The sequence below is a fragment of the Lethenteron reissneri genome, chromosome 9 (genome assembly GCF_015708825.2).
Source record: "Lethenteron reissneri isolate LAM-NWPU_2019-01 chromosome 9, ASM1570882v1, whole genome shotgun sequence".
NCBI lineage: Eukaryota > Metazoa > Chordata > Hyperoartia > Petromyzontiformes > Petromyzontidae > Lethenteron > Lethenteron reissneri.
The window spans coordinates 9841102-9863072 of NC_083787.1; the positions used below are offsets into that span (position 1 = coordinate 9841102).

At 43.5% G+C, this 21971-nt stretch overlaps 2 protein-coding genes across 5 annotated transcripts in view; one reads left to right on the plus strand and one right to left on the minus strand.

Moving 5' to 3' along the window:
- The window catches only part of LOC133339999 (low-density lipoprotein receptor-related protein-like), a 77257-nt gene that overhangs the window by 48076 nt on the left and 7210 nt on the right, over window positions 1-21971 (minus strand). The window lies entirely within an intron of this gene.
- LOC133339968 (rho family-interacting cell polarization regulator 1-like) lies at window positions 1232-21115 on the plus strand. 4 transcript variants are annotated; one of them, XM_061548075.1, is made up of 18 exons: window positions 1233-2436; window positions 2920-3000; window positions 3444-3556; window positions 7989-8150; window positions 8735-8813; window positions 9036-9059; window positions 9239-9292; window positions 10991-11140; window positions 11511-11574; window positions 11680-11723; window positions 12064-12189; window positions 13346-13494; window positions 14582-14699; window positions 15153-16259; window positions 17036-17175; window positions 17292-17412; window positions 18134-18368; window positions 18797-21115. In XM_061548075.1, exons 3-18 carry the CDS (start codon window positions 3462-3464, stop codon window positions 18892-18894), a joined length of 2766 nt encoding a protein of 921 aa, XP_061404059.1. In that variant the 5' UTR covers window positions 1233-2436; window positions 2920-3000; window positions 3444-3461; the 3' UTR covers window positions 18895-21115. The 4 variants fall into 4 exon arrangements, with proteins under 4 accessions (XP_061404075.1, XP_061404059.1, XP_061404069.1 ...); XM_061548079.1 differs by having other exon boundaries at window positions 1234-2436; window positions 15156-16259; XM_061548091.1 differs by lacking the exon at window positions 12064-12189 and having other exon boundaries at window positions 1232-2436.

Consider the following 21971-nt stretch of genomic DNA (forward strand, 5'->3'; position numbering starts at 1 on the left):
CCATGAATATGCTAAATCCCTCTTCACATGCACATTCTTTTTGTTAAGGCGCTCTTCAACCCCCAATGCAGCTTATATATAAGCTCCTAGTTTGGTAGTGTCTCATTCTTCACCTGAAGACGGCTGCTTGCGTTGTAGCCGAAACGTCGTGAGAATTGTTTTATTATGTTTTATTTTTATTATTTTATTACTTCCCTTCTACGTGACTTTACCGAAAGAAACAAGAAGATGAATCCCTGCAGTCACGAAAGCTTTAAATCGAAATTTTAAATAAATGTTTTCTCCTACAACATCAGAGTGCAGCGCCACATTAAATACGCACTACAATGACAATAGTTTAAAGCGATTTGAAGCATGTTTTATTGGGGGGGGGGGGGGCAGAGTTTTGTGACGTAATATTTGAGGAGGGGGGGTCTGACTTTTTGTGACGCCGTGTGACGGGGGGTAAAAAATCGTCCAAAGTCGCGTGACATCATTTATGGACGCCCCTTTCTGAAATATTCTTGAAGACAATGACAATCCAACTGGAGACCCACCCCTGTCCGATCCAACTGCTACGTTAGAGTATCAACAAAGTGCCAATGGACTCTCCACATTGTTCCAATGTCCTTTTTTTAAATGTTTATTCTCCAAGATAATGTACAACTTTATTTAAATGTACGTATGAAACAAAAGAAAACTACCATCGTCTAGACAACTTAAAAAAGTATAGACAACTTTAAAAAGATTTGAGATTTCTGAATTTTTCCACATTTGAGTTTCTTCGCAACTTTAAAAAAAATGCACCCAAAAATGCTCAAGTTGAGTAAAATTGTCTTGCCTCATCAGCTCTTCCGTTATATTTTTTCACCCGATGACGATTGCTTGTGTTGCGATCGAAACATCGTGATATTGTTATTATTTTATTATTATTATTTCTATCTACGTGGCTTTACCGAAAGACCCAAAGAATAAAAAGTTTGCAACTTCTGAAGCCAACTTTCCAGCAGTTACCATGGTGAGTGGGACACAAGGGGGCAGCCTCAACCAGCAGATGAATGGATCCCGGGACGTGGCTCTCATGGTGATGTGGGGCCTCCACATTCATTGCCCGGCAGAAACAGCCTGATGATGATGTCAGCGTCAGCCCGTTACGGAGAGTCTAAAGCAGATAGAAGCAACATCGCTTACCCCCCTTTCATTAACGCGAAATCCCCGAGGGTTGTGTCATAGTCCGTGGAACCCTCCTAAGCCACACACGTGGACACACGTACGTAGACACACACACACAGACAGAGATTCCCCGTAAAGCCTTCACAGACTTTTGGGGCAAGTGGTGTTAGCGAGCACCAATGCTGGGAGTGGGTTGCCAGCACGACGTCCGGCCGCTTTGCCTCCTTAGTGGCGATGTTTACACACCGCACCGGGTACTCGTTTGAGGCTGAGTCGACCTTGGGGAGTCCCAGGATCGGTTCGGATAATCGTGACTGGTGTTGGCGGCCGTGAGTGGGATTGGAACTCAGTTCGCCGGGTTCGTAGCGGAGCAGCGCTAACGCGTTTAGAAGACACACACACACGCTCATACACACACACGCTTATACACACACACACGTTCATACACACACTCATACACACACACACGCTCATACACACAGACTCATACACACACACGCTCATATACACACACGCTCATACACACACGCACACACGCTCATACACACACACACGCTCATACACACACGCTCATACACACACACACTCATACACACACACACACTCATACACACATACACGTTCATACACACACACGCTCATACACACACACTCATACACACACACGCTCATACACACACACTCATACACACACACGCTCATATACACATACACGCTCATACACACACGCTCATACACACACGCACACACACGCTCATACACACACACATACGCTCATACACACACGCTCATACACACACGCACACAATGCTGCCATCAGCTGTTTTGCATGAACGTTAACTCACAACAACAAATACACGTTCGAACTAGCACACACACACGGGCACACAAACCCAGACATAAACACATTACGACTACTACTACCACCACCACACATGTGTCCCCGCACACCACACACACAAACACGCGTCCACTCACAGACTTAAACACAAACACGCGCACACACAAACACGCGCACACACGAACACGCGCACACACGAACACGCGCACACACAAACACGCGCTCACACAAACACGCACTCACACATACACTCACACGCAAGTCCAAACACACGCGCGCACACACACGCACGGCTGCAGCTTGAGAACTCCGAGTGCCGCTTGAAAGCCAGTTGCCTGGATGCCAGGCTGAATAATCATCGCGCAGACTTGTCGGATACACATAATTGGCACAATCTTCAGCCGTGCAGCAGCTGTCTGTGGGTGCTCCCGGCGTGTTCCAAGGTAAGGGATGGCATGCACGCGCACAACGACATCGAACGCGGTTTACTCAGTCCAGATCCTTAATGATTGCCACTGCTGGGGTCTCGTTCACTGCTTGCTGAATTCATTGGCGGGACGTTCTTGTGTATGTGTATTGGGTATGTGAGGTTTTTTATGTTCATAATATGTTTTGGGGGTTAGTTCGCGTGAATAAAAATGTGTCGTTAAACCCGCCACCACCCGGCACAGCCAATTAGTAAGGTTTGTCACGTAAACAGAACATGCCAATTCGTTACTAGTGCAGCCCGCCGGTGTGTTGGAGAGCGAATCCACAACATTCATGTTGTTTTTAAATTAACAACGTCGTAACTGTCTCAACAGAGACACGTTTTGAAGTGCCGGATATTTTGATGATAGCCGACGTTTTCCCTTAAGATGTAGCATCACATACAAGCACGGTGAAGAACTTGATATGAACGAAAGCGTTGTGCGTGCTTATTCTAGGAGTTCGCGCTACACGGGATATGCCTGGTGTTGTCTCTTAACACATCTTACCTCTCTGAAGACATCTCGAACTGACAGGAGGTAATACCGACGACATGTTTCGTATAAAACTAATTCACAAAACACAAACAACGGACATCCTAATGCAAGCCCACACACCGCGTTTAACTCTTAATTATAATCTGTGGACGGATTATTCGGGTTGCTTATTAACCGCTCATCACTCATCAAACGCCAGTGACTCAGCGCCCATCTGTGCACATGTCTACAAGTAAACAGATAACTTTAAGAAGCAATACAAAAAATACACGTGACATTCATTGTACGTCTTCACCCCATTCTACATACGCAGAAATCTACACCCTAATGTACGAATGTGTTTTGTAAAAATATTTTTGTGTGTGTGTTATGGGGGTCACGCATCTGCCTCATTACCCGAGATAATCGAGACTTTACTGGGCATGTATGAGTTTTATAAGTAACATCTTGAATGGCATGGGCTGTTTTTGTGTTTTCTTTTAAAGAGGGATCGTTTGTGTGCCATGTCGCTGGCTCTGAGGCCGGCCCCACGCGTCGGTCTGGTCTTCAGGAGCCAGTCGTTCGCAGGCTTCAGCTCGACGCGAGACAAGACACCCTGGTGAGACTGGCACTGGGCTCATAGAGGGGACACATCGCCCAGAACAGCATGCCCTCAACAACAAAGACCCGCATTGCTGCCTTCTGGATTTGAAGTTTTCGTGACTGCAAGGATCCATACTCTTGGTTCTTTCGGTAAAGTCACGACGGTAAAGAAAATAATGAATAAAAATAAAATAAAAGATAAAAATAAATAAAATAAAATCACGACGTTTCGATTGTAACACAAGCAATCATCATCAGGTGTGAACACCACAGCAAGAAATTTTGTACTGAAGTTGGAGAGATGCCGGGGTTAGCGGTTATTTTATTTTTATTTATTATTTTCTTCACCTACGTTACTGTACCGAAAGAACCAAGAGTATGGATCCTTGCAGTCACGAAAACTTCAAATCCAGAATGAACCACCTCGATGGGGAGGGATTCCACCTATCTGTTAGAGCTTTTAACAGACAACGGAACAAAAAAAAGCACAGCTAATCAAATCGCTAACTTTGGCATCTCTCCCACTTGAGTATAAATTGTCTTACTGTGGTGTTCACACCTGGTGATGATTGCTTGTGTTGCAATCGAAACGTCGCGATTTTATTTGATTTATTTTTATCTTTTATTTTTATTTTTTATTTTCTTTACCTACGCGACTTTACCGAAAGAACCAAGAGTATGGACCCGTACTGCTGTCTGATGATTTTTCTGGTTGAATTGCGCTTTGTTTTTCCGCATGGTGTCCTATGTTTTTCTCCACATGCTTGGAGCTTCTTGAGGTACTGACCTGAGCTAGTTCTATTTCTCCCTCGATGATTAAGTTCCAGCAGTGGCCAGCAATGCTTTATACTCGAGGGAGGAAAATGAGCGGCTCAAATCAGTCCTATAGAAGCACAAAGCATGTAGGGGCAAAATGTAGAACGTCATGCGTGATACAGGACAACCGCGAAAAAGCAATGCGATGTATGTCTGTTGGCAAAAACACATGCTAACATAATCATATGCACATAAAAAAACATGTGTATATGTTAGGTATAATAAAATGTCATGGAATAGAGGGAAGCAGTGTCAATATTATTCACTGATATCGTTAACGCGTGTGCATTAAGAGGACGGAAGAATGAGGGTAAATGTGAGATAAAACTACTTTATTCAAAGTCTTTTCTCACTTGTTGAAATGCTTTGATTTTCGTAACATGAATTACACTTTTTTACTGCAGCATTTGAATTTTGGTTCGATTTACATGCTATGGAGCCTCGCCAAAAATAACATGTCTCCTTCAATAATATGCGCTCCCCGCACGGTTGGCTATGTACGGTGCGAAAGAAGTTCAACATACATGTATTTATGTATAAGTTGAATGCACAGCATAGGGTCACTCCACGCCAGACTTACCTCATGATGAATCTAACCTATTTATTTCAAAACTGCCTTATGTGCTCTCAATGTCATGATTATTCATATCTTATTAGAGTAATAACTTACAGTCTTATGTCAGTCCACTGCTAGTTGAAGGCCTCTCGTGTGGATGCCAAACAAAATATATATATATTTTAATAATATCACTTTGTCCAACTATTAATACAATACATTATAAAAAATAATGGAAACATGATTAAAGAGGTCATAACAAACAACGGAAATACTAAACAGCAAAAAGAGAGTTGATAATTGGTAAATTGCAAATGTTCATAAAAGCCTTTAGTGAGCTAAAGGATACCATAAATTACGATACATAAAGAATCCTAAAACTAGTCAAGGAATTTTGTGCAGGTTCCCAAAGCAAAGAATATAATATACCACAGAAATATCATTTTTTTCAGATAAAGAGACAGATGTTCCAAATGTCACAGTTGAACCACTGCTCTTCACAGTATGATAAAGGGGGAAGCTCCTGAACCAGAATAATTATGGACATCATCATCAAAGATGTTTGATAGCAATGAGCAGACCTATTTACAAAATCTTTACACAGTAACGACATGCCTCTATAACAACGTGATGCCACAATAATTATATTTTAAAAGGGTGACAACATTTTTTGAAAACATACAGATCTATTTTCTCAATATCATCAATATAATATAAAAACTAATAATGGACATTGTATTGGCAAAATAAAAAGCCTATACCTATGGCAATTATTGAAGTTGAACCAGGGTCAAAATGATGAAATAAAGAGGCAAGAGCAGGTTGGAATTATTTTGAAAACCTAAATTTGATCATGAAAAAAAACATATCAATATACAAACATCAGAGAGTTTACAATCAGTGCATATGACCTGTTATATATAATGAATCAGTAACATGGACAATGACAAAGAAAATAGAGCAAAAAGTGAAATGTACACACACAACCGTGAAGAGATTCCTTCCTGTTTGAGAATTGGACTGAGACAGCATCAGAAACAGAGGGGTCAGAGAACAAACGTAAGCTAGAGACATCATACTCTTTGGGGTTTTTTTTCCGGTAAAAAATTAAAGAAATGAAAACAACTAAATTTTTAGTTGTAAAAAATAAATAAAAATAAATGAAAACAACTAAAATTAGTTGTTTTCATTTATTTTATTAGATGTTTTTACCTATGTGACTTTACCAGAAAAAAAAACCCAAAGAGTATGAATCCTTGCAGTCACGAAAGCTTCAAATCTAGAATTATAGACATCATATTGACTGTTTAGAAAAGTAAGTGGGCTTGGGTAGGACAATTGGCTCGAAGGGATGATGCCTGATGTACGCAGCCAAGGCAGGGAGCATGACCGAGAGGATGACCAACGCGGAGATAAAGCGAAGAAATTATCTCATGATGTGCAGGCGCGAGATGGATTTTAGCATCGCAAGACCGCGAGGGATGGTGACAATATGGGGAGACCTTCATGCAGCAGTGACCGATGTTATCCGTGACCAGGAATTTGACTCAGCATTCCAGGCTCAGAGTGCAGTGCACTAACCGCCACTGTTGCTCCCTGCGTGCTACAGCAGCGTGTATTTGTCAGCACGTTCCATGTAACTATACTGAATAGAGCAAAGAAACAGTCGCACAATGCTGCTGGATGGTATCACGATTGCCACAACGAAATCTAGGCACGCTAAAAAAATGTTAAATAATAACTCTATCGCTGAAATAAGTCATTGTTATACAACGGTCACACAGGTCTGGCTTTTAATAACAAATGGTCAATGTCCGGGAGCTTTCAACTGGATAAAAATAAAGAATTCTATTGATGCATAAATAATACATAGGCATGAGGGCAAATTGATTGTTTTAAACCAAAGGCTTGTACAAGGACTTACCACTTGAGATGCAGCTTATATATATATGTTACTGAATGTGCCTCTTATTGATTGTAAGAGGGAACGCTTGGCTGCATTGTGATTAAATTGTTAAATGTTTCATTGTGGGAAATAAATACAGTAGAAGATCATTTAGAATCATTTTTACGACATCTATATTTACTGTGAGATGAAGTGCATAGTTTTCAATTATGTTCTCACAGTTTAATTAGATTTGTGTGCTTTTGTGCTGATAACTCACAGCAGATAGCTACAATTATATTTAATGACTACTCAAACTTGCGCCAAATGAATCAGCACACGACGAAATATATTTAGTATTTAGTCTGAAGTTCATTCAATTACGGATCGCATTAACCTTGGAATGTACTGCTGATATTACAACGGGGAGGTCAGTGTGTATCTCAAAGTACATTGAAGTATCATCTCGTGTTTACGATTTACTGTTCAAGTGACGTGCCTCACACCCCTCCCTGCACAGCCCCATGGCTCGGTCGAAACAAGGCCACTAGGATATTTAGGCTAAGCGCAGCTTGTTTAGCATTCCAGTTGTTTGTGTTTATGTCGGGTCAAGCCACAGGAACAACCCAAGCACTTTACAAGCACAGCGTGCCCTCTTTAGAAATCACACGTAATGAGATTATTTAAAACTTCACTCGTCTCCGGCAGCGGTGTAACGCATTAAGTTAGCTGGTGCCCGGCTTTGTATCATAAAAAATCCTTCCCTATACTTATTTAATCACCACCCAGACCTGATGTCAAACACTCCATAGTTATTAACCTTGGTTATATCGATTTCGGTTTTTTTTATTTGATGTACAAATTGTAAACCTAAATCAACGTTAAGACGAATGTGCTTATGGATGCTGTGGCTGGAATTACCATATTATGTATTTGATTTATCACAGTGCTATACTATTGCATTTTAAAACAGTGTACATTTTTACGGGCCCCTCAAGATCATAGGCCTGGGCTGCAGCCTCTGAGGCGCTGGTGAAGCGTAGCGTACGAGAGCAATCAGCCCTCAAGTGGGCAGCTCTGAAACACGTCCGAGGGTTTTTCCCAATTGCCCTGCTCGCCCGAGAGCATAGCATCATGGAGAGCCTTGGCTCGTGTGCTATGCCAACGGTCACTCGGTGGTGCGCTGTCCAGGCCACGCTCGCCGTACGGCAGTACGCCTGTGCAGGCGCGCCGATCGCCGACCCGGAGCGTCAAGGGGTCATCCGCGTCGGGCAAGCCACCCGGAGGGGCCTTGCGAACACCACGGCCACAGCAAGCTGAGCACATCTACGTGTCACTGAGAAGAGGGCTCGGGTATGGCTGAAGTCAAGAATGGTGGCCTAAACAATACATAACCACAGCATTGTACATGTAAAGCCCCTTTGTTAATATTCAGCTAGATGAGGGCTGTCCCACGCCATGTCGGTCGTAGGGGTTATTTACACATGCTTTGCCATACTTGCCAGCGGGGCTTGGTGAAGGTCGGTAGAATAGATGCGGGAGCATATAATTGTGTTTTTGTAAATGTCAATGTAAGCTATCAATGGCATGGGGTATGTGGACGATTTACACATCAAACCAAGCTCAGGAAATCGAGATCCACATTCATGAACTTACTCAACCTGTATGGGATTAGGCAGTATATGCTTGGATATCGGAGGCAAAACATTAAAGCTGGGGACAATAGCCATATCTTATACGGTATCAGAAATATTATTGAGGCTAAAAGAAGTCTTTGGCAGATATGATGGAGGGAATACAGAAATCTTGGGCTATTAAGATGGAATAGAAATTAGCTGGAGAAAATAAGTGCCTTACACAGGCGGGAGGTGGGTGGATGGTGGCCGATGGGGAAAATGTAAATGTTCTCAGCTTCATTGCATATCATTGTCTTACAGTCAACTCCTGAAAGCTCATCACGATGAACTGGAAAGTCTGGTGGCCCAGCAGAAAGGAACCAAAAGAGACTCCAGAATGGTTTGACACCTCTGAGATACCATCTGTTTATGCCTTTTCTAATTTTCTTGATGCCATCAAAATAAAAATGCATACATATCCAAATAGTAAAATGTATTGTTTTAACTTGTTAAGATGAGTGGCTGAAGGCCACTTCATAGATTAAATAAAATAACACCGCTACATTATATAACACATAATAGTATATGATCTCTTTTTTTCACATGTTTACCAAAAACCCAGGCGTTTTTCTATGAACTGGACAAGGTATGTAAAAAAGTGATTTTCTGTGTGTGTTGGTAATAATGGCATCACCTCACAGCATGAAAGTAATGGTTGTTACAATATACACATGAAGCAAAAATGCTTGAGATAATTTTAACCAGGGTCACTGTTTTTTGCACAGGTTCTTGCTAACGGTTTCACCTCTCATTTTTCACCCACAGCAACTCCGAGCGACCCAGCGCTATCTCAGGCACCTAGAGTTTCACATAAGCAAGGTACGATCTCGTGCGTGGCTATGTAAATAAAAAATATCTTCAGGGGGCTCCCCAGTGCGTAATAAAATCTATAAACTGATAGTTTTTAAAGTTCAGCGTACAATGCTGCGCATGAATGTACTCTCGGAGGAAAAGTGGGAAAAAAGATGAAGGTCATTTTTCAGTTGAGCACAGTAAGCATTTAACAGTTTTGAAAGCACATCCCTCCCTCCTTTTTATTTTAACAGTTGTATGGAATTACCAAGTTTGGTGTGCTATGAAAGATCAATTCACAGAGATTCACAAACACAGCAGTCCCTATGCGGGGAATTCCACTACACACAGGCCCTCTGTGCACTGCCCGTTTTGACCCAAAAAGACATTCATTTCCAGATGGAGTGCAAACTGACTCGCCGTTATGCTACAAACACACACACATTTTTCAATATGGTTGGTGTGTGCTGATGCTGCGTTAGAAAGCAGCGATTTAAATTCGCAGCATGCTGGGTAAACAGCCAAACTGTAACTTGACCTCTCTCATACTCTTTGGTTCTTTCGGTAAAGTCACGTAGATAGAAAATTAATAGATCACGACGTTTCGATCACAACACAAATAATCGTCATCAGGTGTGTTGCGATCGAAACGTCGTGATCTATTAATTTTCTATCTACGTGACTTTACCGAAATAACCAAAGAGTATGGATTCCTGCAGTTACGAAAGCTTCAAATCAAGATTGACCTCTCTCACTTAATTACACTTAGTGAACTGACTTTACGTTTCAATACATCATACACTAATCAAGAATTTCGATTTAAAGCTTTCGTGACTGCAGGGATTCATCTTCTTGGTTATTTCGGTAAAGTCATGTAGAAGGGAAGTAATAAATCAAGAATTGTTAATCTCATGATAATATTGTTCTTTTGAATTATTCCCTTCTCATGGAACTACTAGTCTAAGGAAAATGTTGTGGATTGGTCAATTTTAAAATAATTGAACTAGAGCTTTAGGCCCATGCTCCAAAGTGTCATAACAAATTTTATACAACAATGGTAAGCCCAATTTTTTAAAAAGAAAAATACCACAATTTTCCTTCACATGCGCAGAATTTCCAGCTAACAGTTCCATCCGACATTTAAATGTTTTCGTCACTCTTTTCGGAAGCAGTTAATAATGTTCGTCTGTCATTTTATAGAAGAGTTGCTTGCTTGTTGAGCAACTCGATCTGTCATCCACAAATTCCAATCTCAAACGACATCATGGTTGTAAAAAAAAATCAGTGCCACTAAATAGGCATTTAATTGCTATTTAGTTCATGGATGTGAACATGTAGAGATCATACTTAATGGAGCGTTGTTGCAGTGGCTAGCACACTGCGTTATAAACTTAAGTACATGATTCCCACCCACGGCCAAGATGAGTGGCAAGTGATATCTAAACCAGTCCTGGGCCCCTCCTTTCATACACTCGCACGAACCAGCATGATGAAGTATGCTCCAACAACCCTACAACCCACACAGGGCGGGAAACACCTTCATCCAGCAGTGGTAATGAAACATTGCCACACCTGGGGAAATTAAGTAGAGTGGCAGACAGGCAATCAACAGCTATCTGACGCATTATCGGGTGGTATTGTGTCGTTTGGCATGATGTCCGACGTGTTGGCCTACGTGCTGCGAGTTGAATCCACCGTGTGTCCGCCCACTCTGCCTCCTTGCAGATAGAGGAACTGTACGAGAGCTACTGCATCCAGGGCCGGCTCAGGGATGGCGCGCGTAAGATGGTGGCGGCGTACCAGGCATCGCGGAACAGCCGTCTGGCGCGTGCCGCCCTGCTGGCAGTGGCACGAGAGCACCGCGACTACACCGAGGTATCGAGCACTGTCCTAAACTCGGCCCTCACAGCAGGAATGGGCAGCATTTGTATTAAAACAGAATCTAGCTGATTTTTATATATATGTACAATTAAGGATTCCGTATTGTTTCCATTTGTTAACAGTGCTAAAATGAGCCACACACTTTTAACAGTGTGTCCCATTGATCAAAAGTGACATTTTCATTATTTTTAATTACATTCGATATTTGGGATCTCTATCACATTTCAGGTTATTGGCCTACAGCGCAGTTTTTTTTTCCAGGGCGACAGCCAGGCAGCAGTGCGTTCATGACAGTTACCCGTGTGTTGGGTTGGGATGGTCTCAGTATTTTAAAAAATAAAAAATGGTCCCCATTCTTTCTCAGAGTCTATGCATGTTGGAAAATGAGCTGGAGAAGCTCCTGGGAGAGTTTCACATTCAGATGAAAGGTACGGTTGCACCTTATTTCCCGGAATATTAAGGTTTTATAAAGTGTTCGTAGAATCGTCTTTAGGTTGATGAGTCCTTTTTTTCTCTTGCTCTCTTCACGGCAGGTTTAGCAGGTTTTGCGCGGCTGTGTCCAGGAGATCAGTATGAGGTGAGCCACAGCACCTTCCGCTAACTGTGACAGCATTCAAACATTGACTTGGCACAATGTGCCTTTGGCGATATTCCACGGGTGAAAATACAGTATTGCATATCACTACTGTTGTGCTGAATATGCAATGTTGAAATGTGATCAAACACAACAAATAACACGAAATAATTCAGCACTTTGTCCAGGGCTTTTACAACTAACATTTGGCAAATCATTATACATTGCATTGCCAAGCTGCTACAAATGCAGGACAGCGTTCACACTCGTCTGACAGTGTGAGCAGTGAATCTGTGCTGTGGTACCAACTCGAGCGTGCACGGCGGTGTGTGTGGGCGAGAAGGTGGTGGTGCGGTACGGGCGGCAGCGCTGGAAGATGCGCGGGCGCATTGATTCGGCAGACGAGCAGCGCTGGGACGGCACGGAGGCCGTGCTGTCGGCCCTCCTCGCTGAACCCCTCTACGTGCGGGTCAGACTGGACCTTCCCACCGAAACTCTATAAAACTAAACCCATCCACATCATCCTCGTCAGTACTGAGCTGCATACCTCCGATTACTGAGCTGCATATTATGCAGCTCAGTAATCGGAGGTGTGGGGGAAGGACAACACATTCAGAGACAAAATGCAGTTCTAACGAAATGAGTTTTTAATCTAGATTTAAAAGTGCATAGCTCCAGTGGCTTCCTAATATCGGAAGGAAGAATGTTCTAGACGGCTGCAGAAGTGCAACCGAAAGCGCGCGATGCGGTGACCATCTTTGTTCGATGGCTAGCCAAAAGCTCCTGCTAGAATGACCGGAGTTCACGTGATGGTTTATGCTCCTTGACTAGATCAGCAAGGTATTGTGGTTCATTTGTGGCAAGCATTTTGTGTGTAATGAGTGTGACCTTAAAAGGAGAGCGATGGCGCAGTGGTAAGAGGGCGGCACTCCGAACTCAGCGACCCGAGTTTAATTCTCGGCCACGGTTAACGATAGCGGCGAGTGATATATGAGCCGGTCCAGACCACTCCCTTCACCAGAGCAGCATGGTGCAATTCTGGTCAATACAACCCCCCTTGACCAACACTGTGTGGGGAGGCTTTCATCCAGCATTGGACTGAGAAATCGCGGCCAATTATTATTGAGCGTTTTGTATGTATGTTGAACTTCTTTCGTACCCTACATAGCCAACCGTGCTATTGGGAGGTGTGTATTATAGCAGCCGTCGTTGCTATAAAGCGGTGGTGTAGAACCTGATAACCAGTGGCAAGTGGTATCTGAGCTTGTCCTGTTCCTCTTCTGGGATGACTCAGCCCAGAAGAGGAACAGGGGGTCGTGCATTGTCCTGGCCATACCACCCCCCCTCATGTTCCGTGCTGGACTTCACAGGTGCTCATTAACAACACTTGCACCAATGATCTATTGGGGCTATATGGGGGATCTTTGTATTTTTCTCCATGCACATGTGTTTATGTGTATGTCGGCATTTAGTACTATACTCATGCAAAAAATATAGTTGGCAAATGATGCACTGGCACCAAATAGTTGATAAATGTGATGATAAAACCCTCCCTGGCTGTAATGCCACTTTTCACGAAGCAGCGCTTGTTACTTTCCACGCGTCTGTCTGGATTTTGTGCACAGGTGACGGAGCTGAGAGGCCTGGCAAGCCACACGCTTGTGGGCAGCGTTGCCTGCGAGACGGGCAGCTTGTTTGCTGCAGGCACCCGCATCGTGGCGCTGGACATAAACTCACTGGGAACCATAAAACTCCATCTGGAGGTGACCTGGAAGTGAGTTAATTGCACTCCGGATTTTATGAGTAAAACAGGTGCAAAAGTTGAAATTCTCTTTACATTTTCAATTGATTCATAAATTGTGGTACAAACATATAACAAAAAATAATTTGGTATCGTGCACATTTCTGGCCTATGATCAAACCACACAGAATGCATCCGATCTCGTGATATTTCTGGAGCTATGCAGGTTTGTGCCTGATGAGTGCTTGGATGGGCGAACAATGCGCGCATAACAGGTTAATATAGGTGGCTGCGGGACTGCACGAGGGCAGCAGAGGGCATTACAGAAAAATCAATTGTTGCACTAGACATTCTTGATTTGAAGCTTTCGTGACTGCAGGAATCTATACCCTTTGGTTCTTTCGGTAAAGTTACGTAGGTAGAAAATAAAAAAAATCACGACGTTTCAGCAGTTCCACTACTATTTTTTCGCCTGAGGACGACCGCTTGTGTTGCGATCGAAACGTCGTGATTTATTTTATTTTATACTTACTTGACTTTACCGAAAGAACCAAAAAGTATGCACTATACATGTTGTGCTGCCACGTCTATTCTTCCCACCTATAAAGAGATGGGGGAGTGTATCCAAATAAGCCTCAACAACCCACACGGTGTGGGGAGGCCCTCATTCAACAATCGTATCTATGCATGTTGAACTTATTTATTTTCACTGTACATAGCCAACCGTGCTACTCGGAGGTGCGGGGGAAGGAAAACTAATTTAAACACAAACAAGCAGTTCTAAAGAAATTCGTTTTCAATCTAGGTGATTTAAAAGTGCATAGCTCCAGTGGCTTACTAATATTGGAAGAGAGTTTTCAAGACGGCCACAGAAGCACATCTGAAAGCATGTGATGAGGTGACCGCCTTTTTTTAATGGTTAGCCAAAAGCCGCTGTGAGGATGACGGGAGTTCGCGTGATGGTTTATGCTCCTTGACGAGATCAGCAAGGTATTTTGGTCCGTTTTCTGGCACCTTTTGTAAAGTCAGTTAACATGAAGGGCTGTACGTGTGCACGTATGCATCTAAGCAAAGCCGTATGTCCTGCGGTGAATGTGTTCTGCCGCGACGCGACCCACAGTCCATTCGACAAGGACGAGGCGGCGATGACCCCGCTGACGGTGGGGAAGCTGTCCGCCAACGCGCGCCGGCGAGCGCTGTGCTATGGACAGAGCCCCCCTGCCACTCCCTCGCTCCACGTGAGTCAGGGACGGCCGAGCCAAGAACAGAAGCACCATTTTATAACAGTGGTAATTTAGTTCTGCGGAAACAGGGGACAGTAGATCGCTATCTGGAGACAGTATTAATGTCATAAACTGTCCTTTAAGTATGGCATACGTTTTTTCCTTTGTACTGTAATATTCTTTTAATTTGAAAATTTTAATCACATCTATTTAAAGCAACATAATTTAAAGCTTTTAATTGCAACATGCTGTTTGTGATGATTTTTGTAATCACAGTGATTTGAAAGATGATGGTAACAATGATGAAGATAAATTACTTTCACAAATCATACATTTAATAATCCACATAAGAGTGTATGCATAAGAACCAAGCTCTAATATTCTTGATTGATGCCTGGAGTTTCTACTCTGCATATCACTTAATTGTGTGTGTAATCCGTGTGTGGGGGGTGGGCTTGGTTGCTGTAGCAGGCGGTTTTGTGCAGAACGGAGCTTCAGCCCACTTTGTCCTCCGCCTCTTGCATTTACCACCGGGTAAATGGGCAAGCTCGCCGGCCTCGGATACCAAACTACCAACCTCCAATGCCGGACGACTCCTCCCAGCCTTCCACTGATCACGTGGGAGAACCAGACGAGGACTTGAGATCATTGCCACATACCGCTTCGAACAAGGTATCGTCTACTGAGGCCCTTTCCGGGGATTCGTCTTCGTCATCGGAGGAAGAGAAAGACATCGTGGTGGCCCTTCGCAGCCACAATCGGCCACCTGTCCACCATGGCATTTGGCCCAACAGCCGGGCACTGAGCCTCATCAGCGAGTGCAGCGTGGACTCATTCACAGACACTGGAGCCACCGACGAGCTGCTAGTGAAGCTGTGCAGCATTGCAGACACGGTCACGCTGGAGATGACGGAGCAAACGGTGCGTCCTCCGGGCAACGCTCTCGCGGAGGCCCGGCGTTCACAGTATGAAGAGATTTCAACAAACTTTATCGCACCAGAGCTTGAAGGCAACTCAGTGCAACCTATTTTGTGGAGCGGCGACATCGACGCCATTGCTGAATGTGCTGGCAAAGCTGGAGTAGCAAGGTCAGCAGGCGATAACGTGGAATCAGAAAGAACACACATCGAAGAAGACCCACTTATAGAGAATATGGGCCCTGTCAATATGTCAGAGACAAGTCAGAGCAAGCGATGGCACTTACGCACCTCCAGCCTTACACCTGAGATTCCACATTCTGACCTAATGTCAAACGTGTTGCATATACATTCGACAGAGTCAACTCCCACCAACAGTCTGTCGCGGACTTCTGCGGGCAATTCCATCCGCCCGATGAAATTAAACTCCGCAATGGGTGACTTGGGCCTTGCCACAAAAGCGGTAACTAAGCCTAGCCACTTGGTTGAATCTCAGAGAGGAGGACCTCTACTCGGTGTGGGAAAGCACCATGGCGAGTCCTGCAGTCTTAACGTAGCGTGGATGAACCTCCGCACTGCCCTCAATACCTGCAGAGGGAAATTCAGCGCACTGGACGAATTGGAGCAAGAGGTGACGCACTTGGGACGCCTCTTGCAGGTTAGATTTAACTCAGATGTCTCAACATTTGCAGTCTTCATGCCCACATGGTTTTCCTTACCTGTCAAACGGAGCAACATTCATTGTCCACTCACAAAATCTTCATCTATAAGTAACACGTCTTATCTTATCCCGTGATTAAATTAACCGGAATGTGCCCGATCTCGTCAGATCTCGGAAGCTGAGCATGTTTATAGCCTAAATAGTTCTTGAATGGGCAACTGCCATGCACAAACAGGTTGTTGTAGGTTGCTGCGGAGACTCATTTTCTGGAAGCAGTGGGAAGTGCAGCAAAATCCATTGTTGCACTGTACTCTATTCTCCCGTATCTATGTTCCCCGCCTTCATCGACCTGCACTCACCAGCGTGGTGAAGAATGGTAAATTATCCCTCACAGTAACATGGTGGGTGGAGGCCATTATTCAGCAGGGTATTGGGGAAAATTTTTTCGATTGATTATACTTACATCATCAACTAAACGTTTGCATTACAAACAGACAGCGTTATAACTGTGTAGGTATCCGCAGTTATGCTGTGTGGCTTTCCCATGGGTTTTTGGGCTGTACCGCTTGTTGTTTGGCATGATAACTGACGTTTCGCTCCACGTGCTGCCTGAAGGAGCTCTCAGCAGATGAAGTTAAATATCAGACATCATGCCCCACAACACGCGGTACAACCCAATAGCACACATCGGAAGAGCCAAGCAGACAGAGACGAATGGTGCTGTTGTGCGGCACCATTCCGCTGTCTCAGCTGGTGCTGCTGTGTGTCTGCAGGCTCCGAGCACGCCTGCCGAGCCCGAGAGCAGAGGAGGTTCCAGCTCCAGCCTGACGTTGGAGCAGGTCCTGGAGAGCTTCAGCTTCCTGAATGCCTGGGAGCAGGACGACATCTGCATGGATACGCAGCCTCAGCCAGGGTGGATACATGCCGCTTTTTAATTGTTTCTCCCAGGATGGGATAAACAGCACTGCTATGATAGTCATTAAATACAACAGGTACCGTGTATAACACTCTCTGTTGTCTTTGTTTCAGGTGTGGCAATAATAAAGTTAAAGATACAGGAAATATCGACTCGGTTCCATTAACAACTGGAAACAAGAGTCTGGATTGTTCCCTCGCACAACATCTTTGTCATTGCACAAATCTTCTGCAGGTAGGTCCAGCGCGAATGCAATATCTATCATCACCCTGACCTGAACTGCAGTCTTTATATCACCCACTGCAGGGTTTTGGCTCGGCGATCCACAGACTTGTTTTGCTACTGTGGGTACATTGAGTCCCGGCTCGGTTTTTGTGAAAATGCCATTTGACCACTGTTGTTGCCTTTTATGGTTTATGTGACACAAATGCATCCATCGGAAATGTGCGTACTTTCTCCAACCAAGTGGGAATGATACAATGGTGAGCTTGTTCCCCCATTTCGCTTTTGTTCCCTGCCCTTGACTGCAGACTGGATGCTCATTGTCCCAAATGCCGACCGTACCCTAAAAAAGCATCAAGGTTCTTGTACACTAGTCCAGAGATGGCAACAGTGTGGAAAAATATTTTAAATGAACGTATGTAAATATCACGAGAAGTCATCCTACATGGGAATAGATATTCTCCCAGTTCTATGTAAATGTAATTTACGTAAAAATGGGTGCCCTTACAAATATATTAAAATAACCCCAAGTAATTCAAAAATAAAGTACTTTAACATGTGAATGTGTACTTGACTTTAACATTGATATTGTATTCCATAATATAACATCTAAATAACTGGAAATAAAAGCCAAGCCTACATGTGAAAATAACGCAAGTGTTATCGGAGTGAGGCATTGGATCTCGGCTTCGTCCAATCATTCGGTGACCGTGTGCCCGCTTGCTCTTTTCAGCAAGGGGGCTCGCTCGGGCCACTGCACTGTGGCGACGGGCGCACGCTGACTCGGCTCCGGGAGCAGGTTGGCGTGCTGCGCCAGGTGTCTCAGGTGATGTGCGAGAACCCTGGGGGCATAGCCCAGTTATCGCTGATGTACGGACAGCCGGACGTCACCATGGATCCGTGTGGCATGGACATTCAGAAGCTCGTGGCAGAGCTGTGTTCAAAGCTGGACTCTAACATCCATCAAGGTGCGTGTTACCCACTCTCCCTAAAGTATTAAGCACTCTCCCTAAAGTATTAAGCAATATAAGCATTAAGCTAAGGCTTTGACTCAACCACAGGCATCATCACATACAGTGCTTTGCCCTCTGGCGCTTCCCACTGAAGGCGCTGTTGATGCAGCTATCCTCCATCTCCTTTGCACTGTAAATATTTACACATTAATACAGAAATTTAGCGGCGGAAATTTACTTCTGTAGCTACACTGTAGCACTCCCCAATGACAGCGTTGATAGGGCATCTGTTTGTCTTCTCTTTGGTGTAAATATTTAAAGATTATTTTAATGTTTAAATATTCGGCTACGGACATGACATATCACTCCTCTGTGTCCTGCATATGTGTTGGCTCGCATCTGAGTGCACAAAATCTTATCCCATGCTTTACTCCCACCCACAGTGCTACGGCCGGATGCCAGAGACTGCACACAAGCGGAGCGGGGTGGGGAGGCGAGGTGGAACCAGATGGACTTGACGGAACTCCGGACAGTATTGTAGTGCCACTGAGTGTCAATGCCCACGCAGCGTTGCCACGGTCCAGTTGCCATCCTGAACTGTGACAGCAATCCACACCCCCGTGGACACAACACGCCAGATGAAACGCCCTGCTGGTTGTCTAAAATACCGCAATCTATTTCCCTAGTGAAGTTATTGTGAGTGTATTGCTGTTATGTCACCCTTTGCATTGCATATCTCAGAATAAGCGGTAAATTTGTGTCAATAATTTAGCTTGGCTTGGGTAGATATTTGCTAAACCTACTCAAACCAAACTTTAACTAATCCCATGCTTTCTAAATATGCACTGTGTACAAATATGTGTACTTCAGTTGAATAATGTGCAACAAGTGTTATCAGTGACATATGATTTAAGTATATTAAACGCTTGGAAAAACATTTATCAATAATTTATACCATGTTTCTAAAGTCATTGGAGATAAGAGTAGAATCGCATGTTAACCATGACTTTACTACAGCTGCTATTTATGGAATGTCTGTGCTCATAAAAAATATGACAAAACATTAAAAAAATATTTATTTGCTTAAAAATGTGCCTTTAAATTCTGTTACACAAGATCCAATGTGTATACCATGTCTTAAAAATAAAACAGCCATCTAATATGTATTCAAGGAATGTAAGATAATGGTTTTGATTTCTATAATTATTTCACTTGTGAAATATTCCATTTCCAACATCTGTCAAAACGTATAAAATATCTGTTGGATTTGAGATTGGACCAGTTTAATTAAATCTCCATGAAAACGAATTAATCGAGAGTTAGGTTCTCGTTAACACCTGATTATGCTGGATGTTAATTTGCCCCTATGACGTGATTAAATTGGCTCTCTCGTGTGATGGTTATAGTTGAAACTTACACTATATCTACACTAACTCAAAATAAACTAATTATAAATAATAATATTGGTCGGGAAAGCCTCCACATGAACTCAAAAGCAATTTTTGTATTTAATTATTGTTTTTGCTTGATACTTAATAATTCGCAGTCTGCTACTCATAGTAAAGCACCTTTATATATTATTATTCTTCAAGCTTACATGGTTAGAAATTCGTGGTCAATTTACCCGCTGTGACTGGAGAAGTCAACTAACACTGGATAGTGCCAGTTTCTTTTATGTTCAGTCCCTGTGGAAGCTTCTTCAAAGCAGGTGTGGGTTTACATCTTCGCCTCTGGGGGTCCTATTGGCTCCCAGGTCACTCTCTAAATAGCTGCACTAAAAATACTGAGCGGGTGGAGCTGCGAATGTATTTATTCTTCGTGAAAATCATACTGTACATATCTGTTGAGTACTACTTAAATAATTGCATCAAAAGCTACTTAATCAGTGGATGACGTATACGTCCATTGCTAAATACGGTACGGCAAATTACACTTCGTAGGTTTTTGCCGTTTTCCTGTACTGTGCAGTTCTTTTTCGATGTGTTGTCGGGTTGTACCGCGTTTTGTTCGACATGTTAGATGTTTGGCTCGGAGAGCTAGACAGCGAATTGTGTCGTGAATACTGGATATCCCATGATCGAGATAAAACGTACGACAAAAATAAACTACCAAGATTGTACATATTGTCCTCCATTAGACGTCGGTTCGAGGCCTCATCAGCCCTGACATGCGGTCTTTTCTGCCATATTTCGTCTTGACAAGCACCCCTTTGTCTATTTTTGGACAAACAGCTATCACAACAATTGCTTCCTTGTGACATGAGCAAGGCTGCGTGGTCTTGGCAGGCCAGAATTAATTTGCCTCTGGGTATTGTATGCAAACTTGAGTTAATTGCGTTGCACGTGGAGTGCATTTAACAAGCTTCATATTAATTAGTGCACAGCTCTCTTGGGGACTTGCACAGCTCAAAATACTTTTGTTTAGGACAAATAGTAACATCTGCAGGATTGGTTTGGGGATAATGTATCGGACCACGTGAAAGCACGTGAACATTCTTCAAGTAAAGCAAAGATCTGTGATTTTGAATGACACATTATCTTTACGTTATATAATTGTTTAAATAACAAAAAAAACTGAACAATGGCTTGATTGAAGAGGTGGCAGAAGATGTAAGCTCAATTTGCTGATGGAGTTAAATTAACTCAATTCAAATTAATTCGAGTAAAAATATGTTACCGCACATTATCAGGGCAAATATATAATAACCTCACTACATTTAATGTTGTAGAATCAATGACAAAAACGTGTCAACTTAATACAAACAACTGACAATAAACACCGTCATTCGGGCCATTGTGACGTCAGGCGCCGCCATCTTGGTGGCTAATAGCCCGTGACCACCAAGATGGAGCTTCTATTCACGTATGACGATATTAGCCATGGCTAACAATATAATGTGCCATATGAAGGTTGAGATCGATTGTAAACGCGTCTCGCGATCTCACCCGCGCTTATGCTGCCCCCTGTCGCATTGAATTCTCAGAATTTGCTTCGGTTTTTTTGTCGTGACAACCGCAGTGGGGGCCGTTACGTGACTCGCACGCGCGCAGTGGCGTCGCAGTGTCAACACGAGGGTACGGTACGAGGAGCCTAAGGGGCCGTCCATAAATGACGTCACGCGATTTTGAACGATTTTTGACCCCCCCCCCCCTCCTCGTCACACGGCGTCACAAAAAGTCAGACCCCCCCCTCAAATATGACGTCACAAAGCTCTGCCCCCCACCCCCCCCCCCCAAAAATAAAACATGCTTCAAATCGCTTTAAAATATTGTCATTGTAGCTCGTATTTAATGTGGCTCTGCACTCTGATGTTGTAGGAGAAAACATTTATTAAAGAGTATATTTAATTAAGTAGAACGTGTTGTCTATATTTAAAGTTGCGCATTTTGATGTGACGTCACATTTCTCAACCCCCCCCCCTCGTCACACATCGTCACAAATGTCTGACCCCCCCCAGGTGCGTGACGTAATTTATGGATGGCCCCTAAGTTGCTCGTGCTGTGTTGTTTTCGCAACCATTGTTGCGTTTGTAGAGTAACTTTCGTTGCAATATTCACAGCGCGTTACCGCAGTGCAGCGAAGCTTCCCTGCTCTGGTTAAACGCGGATGCGAATCATC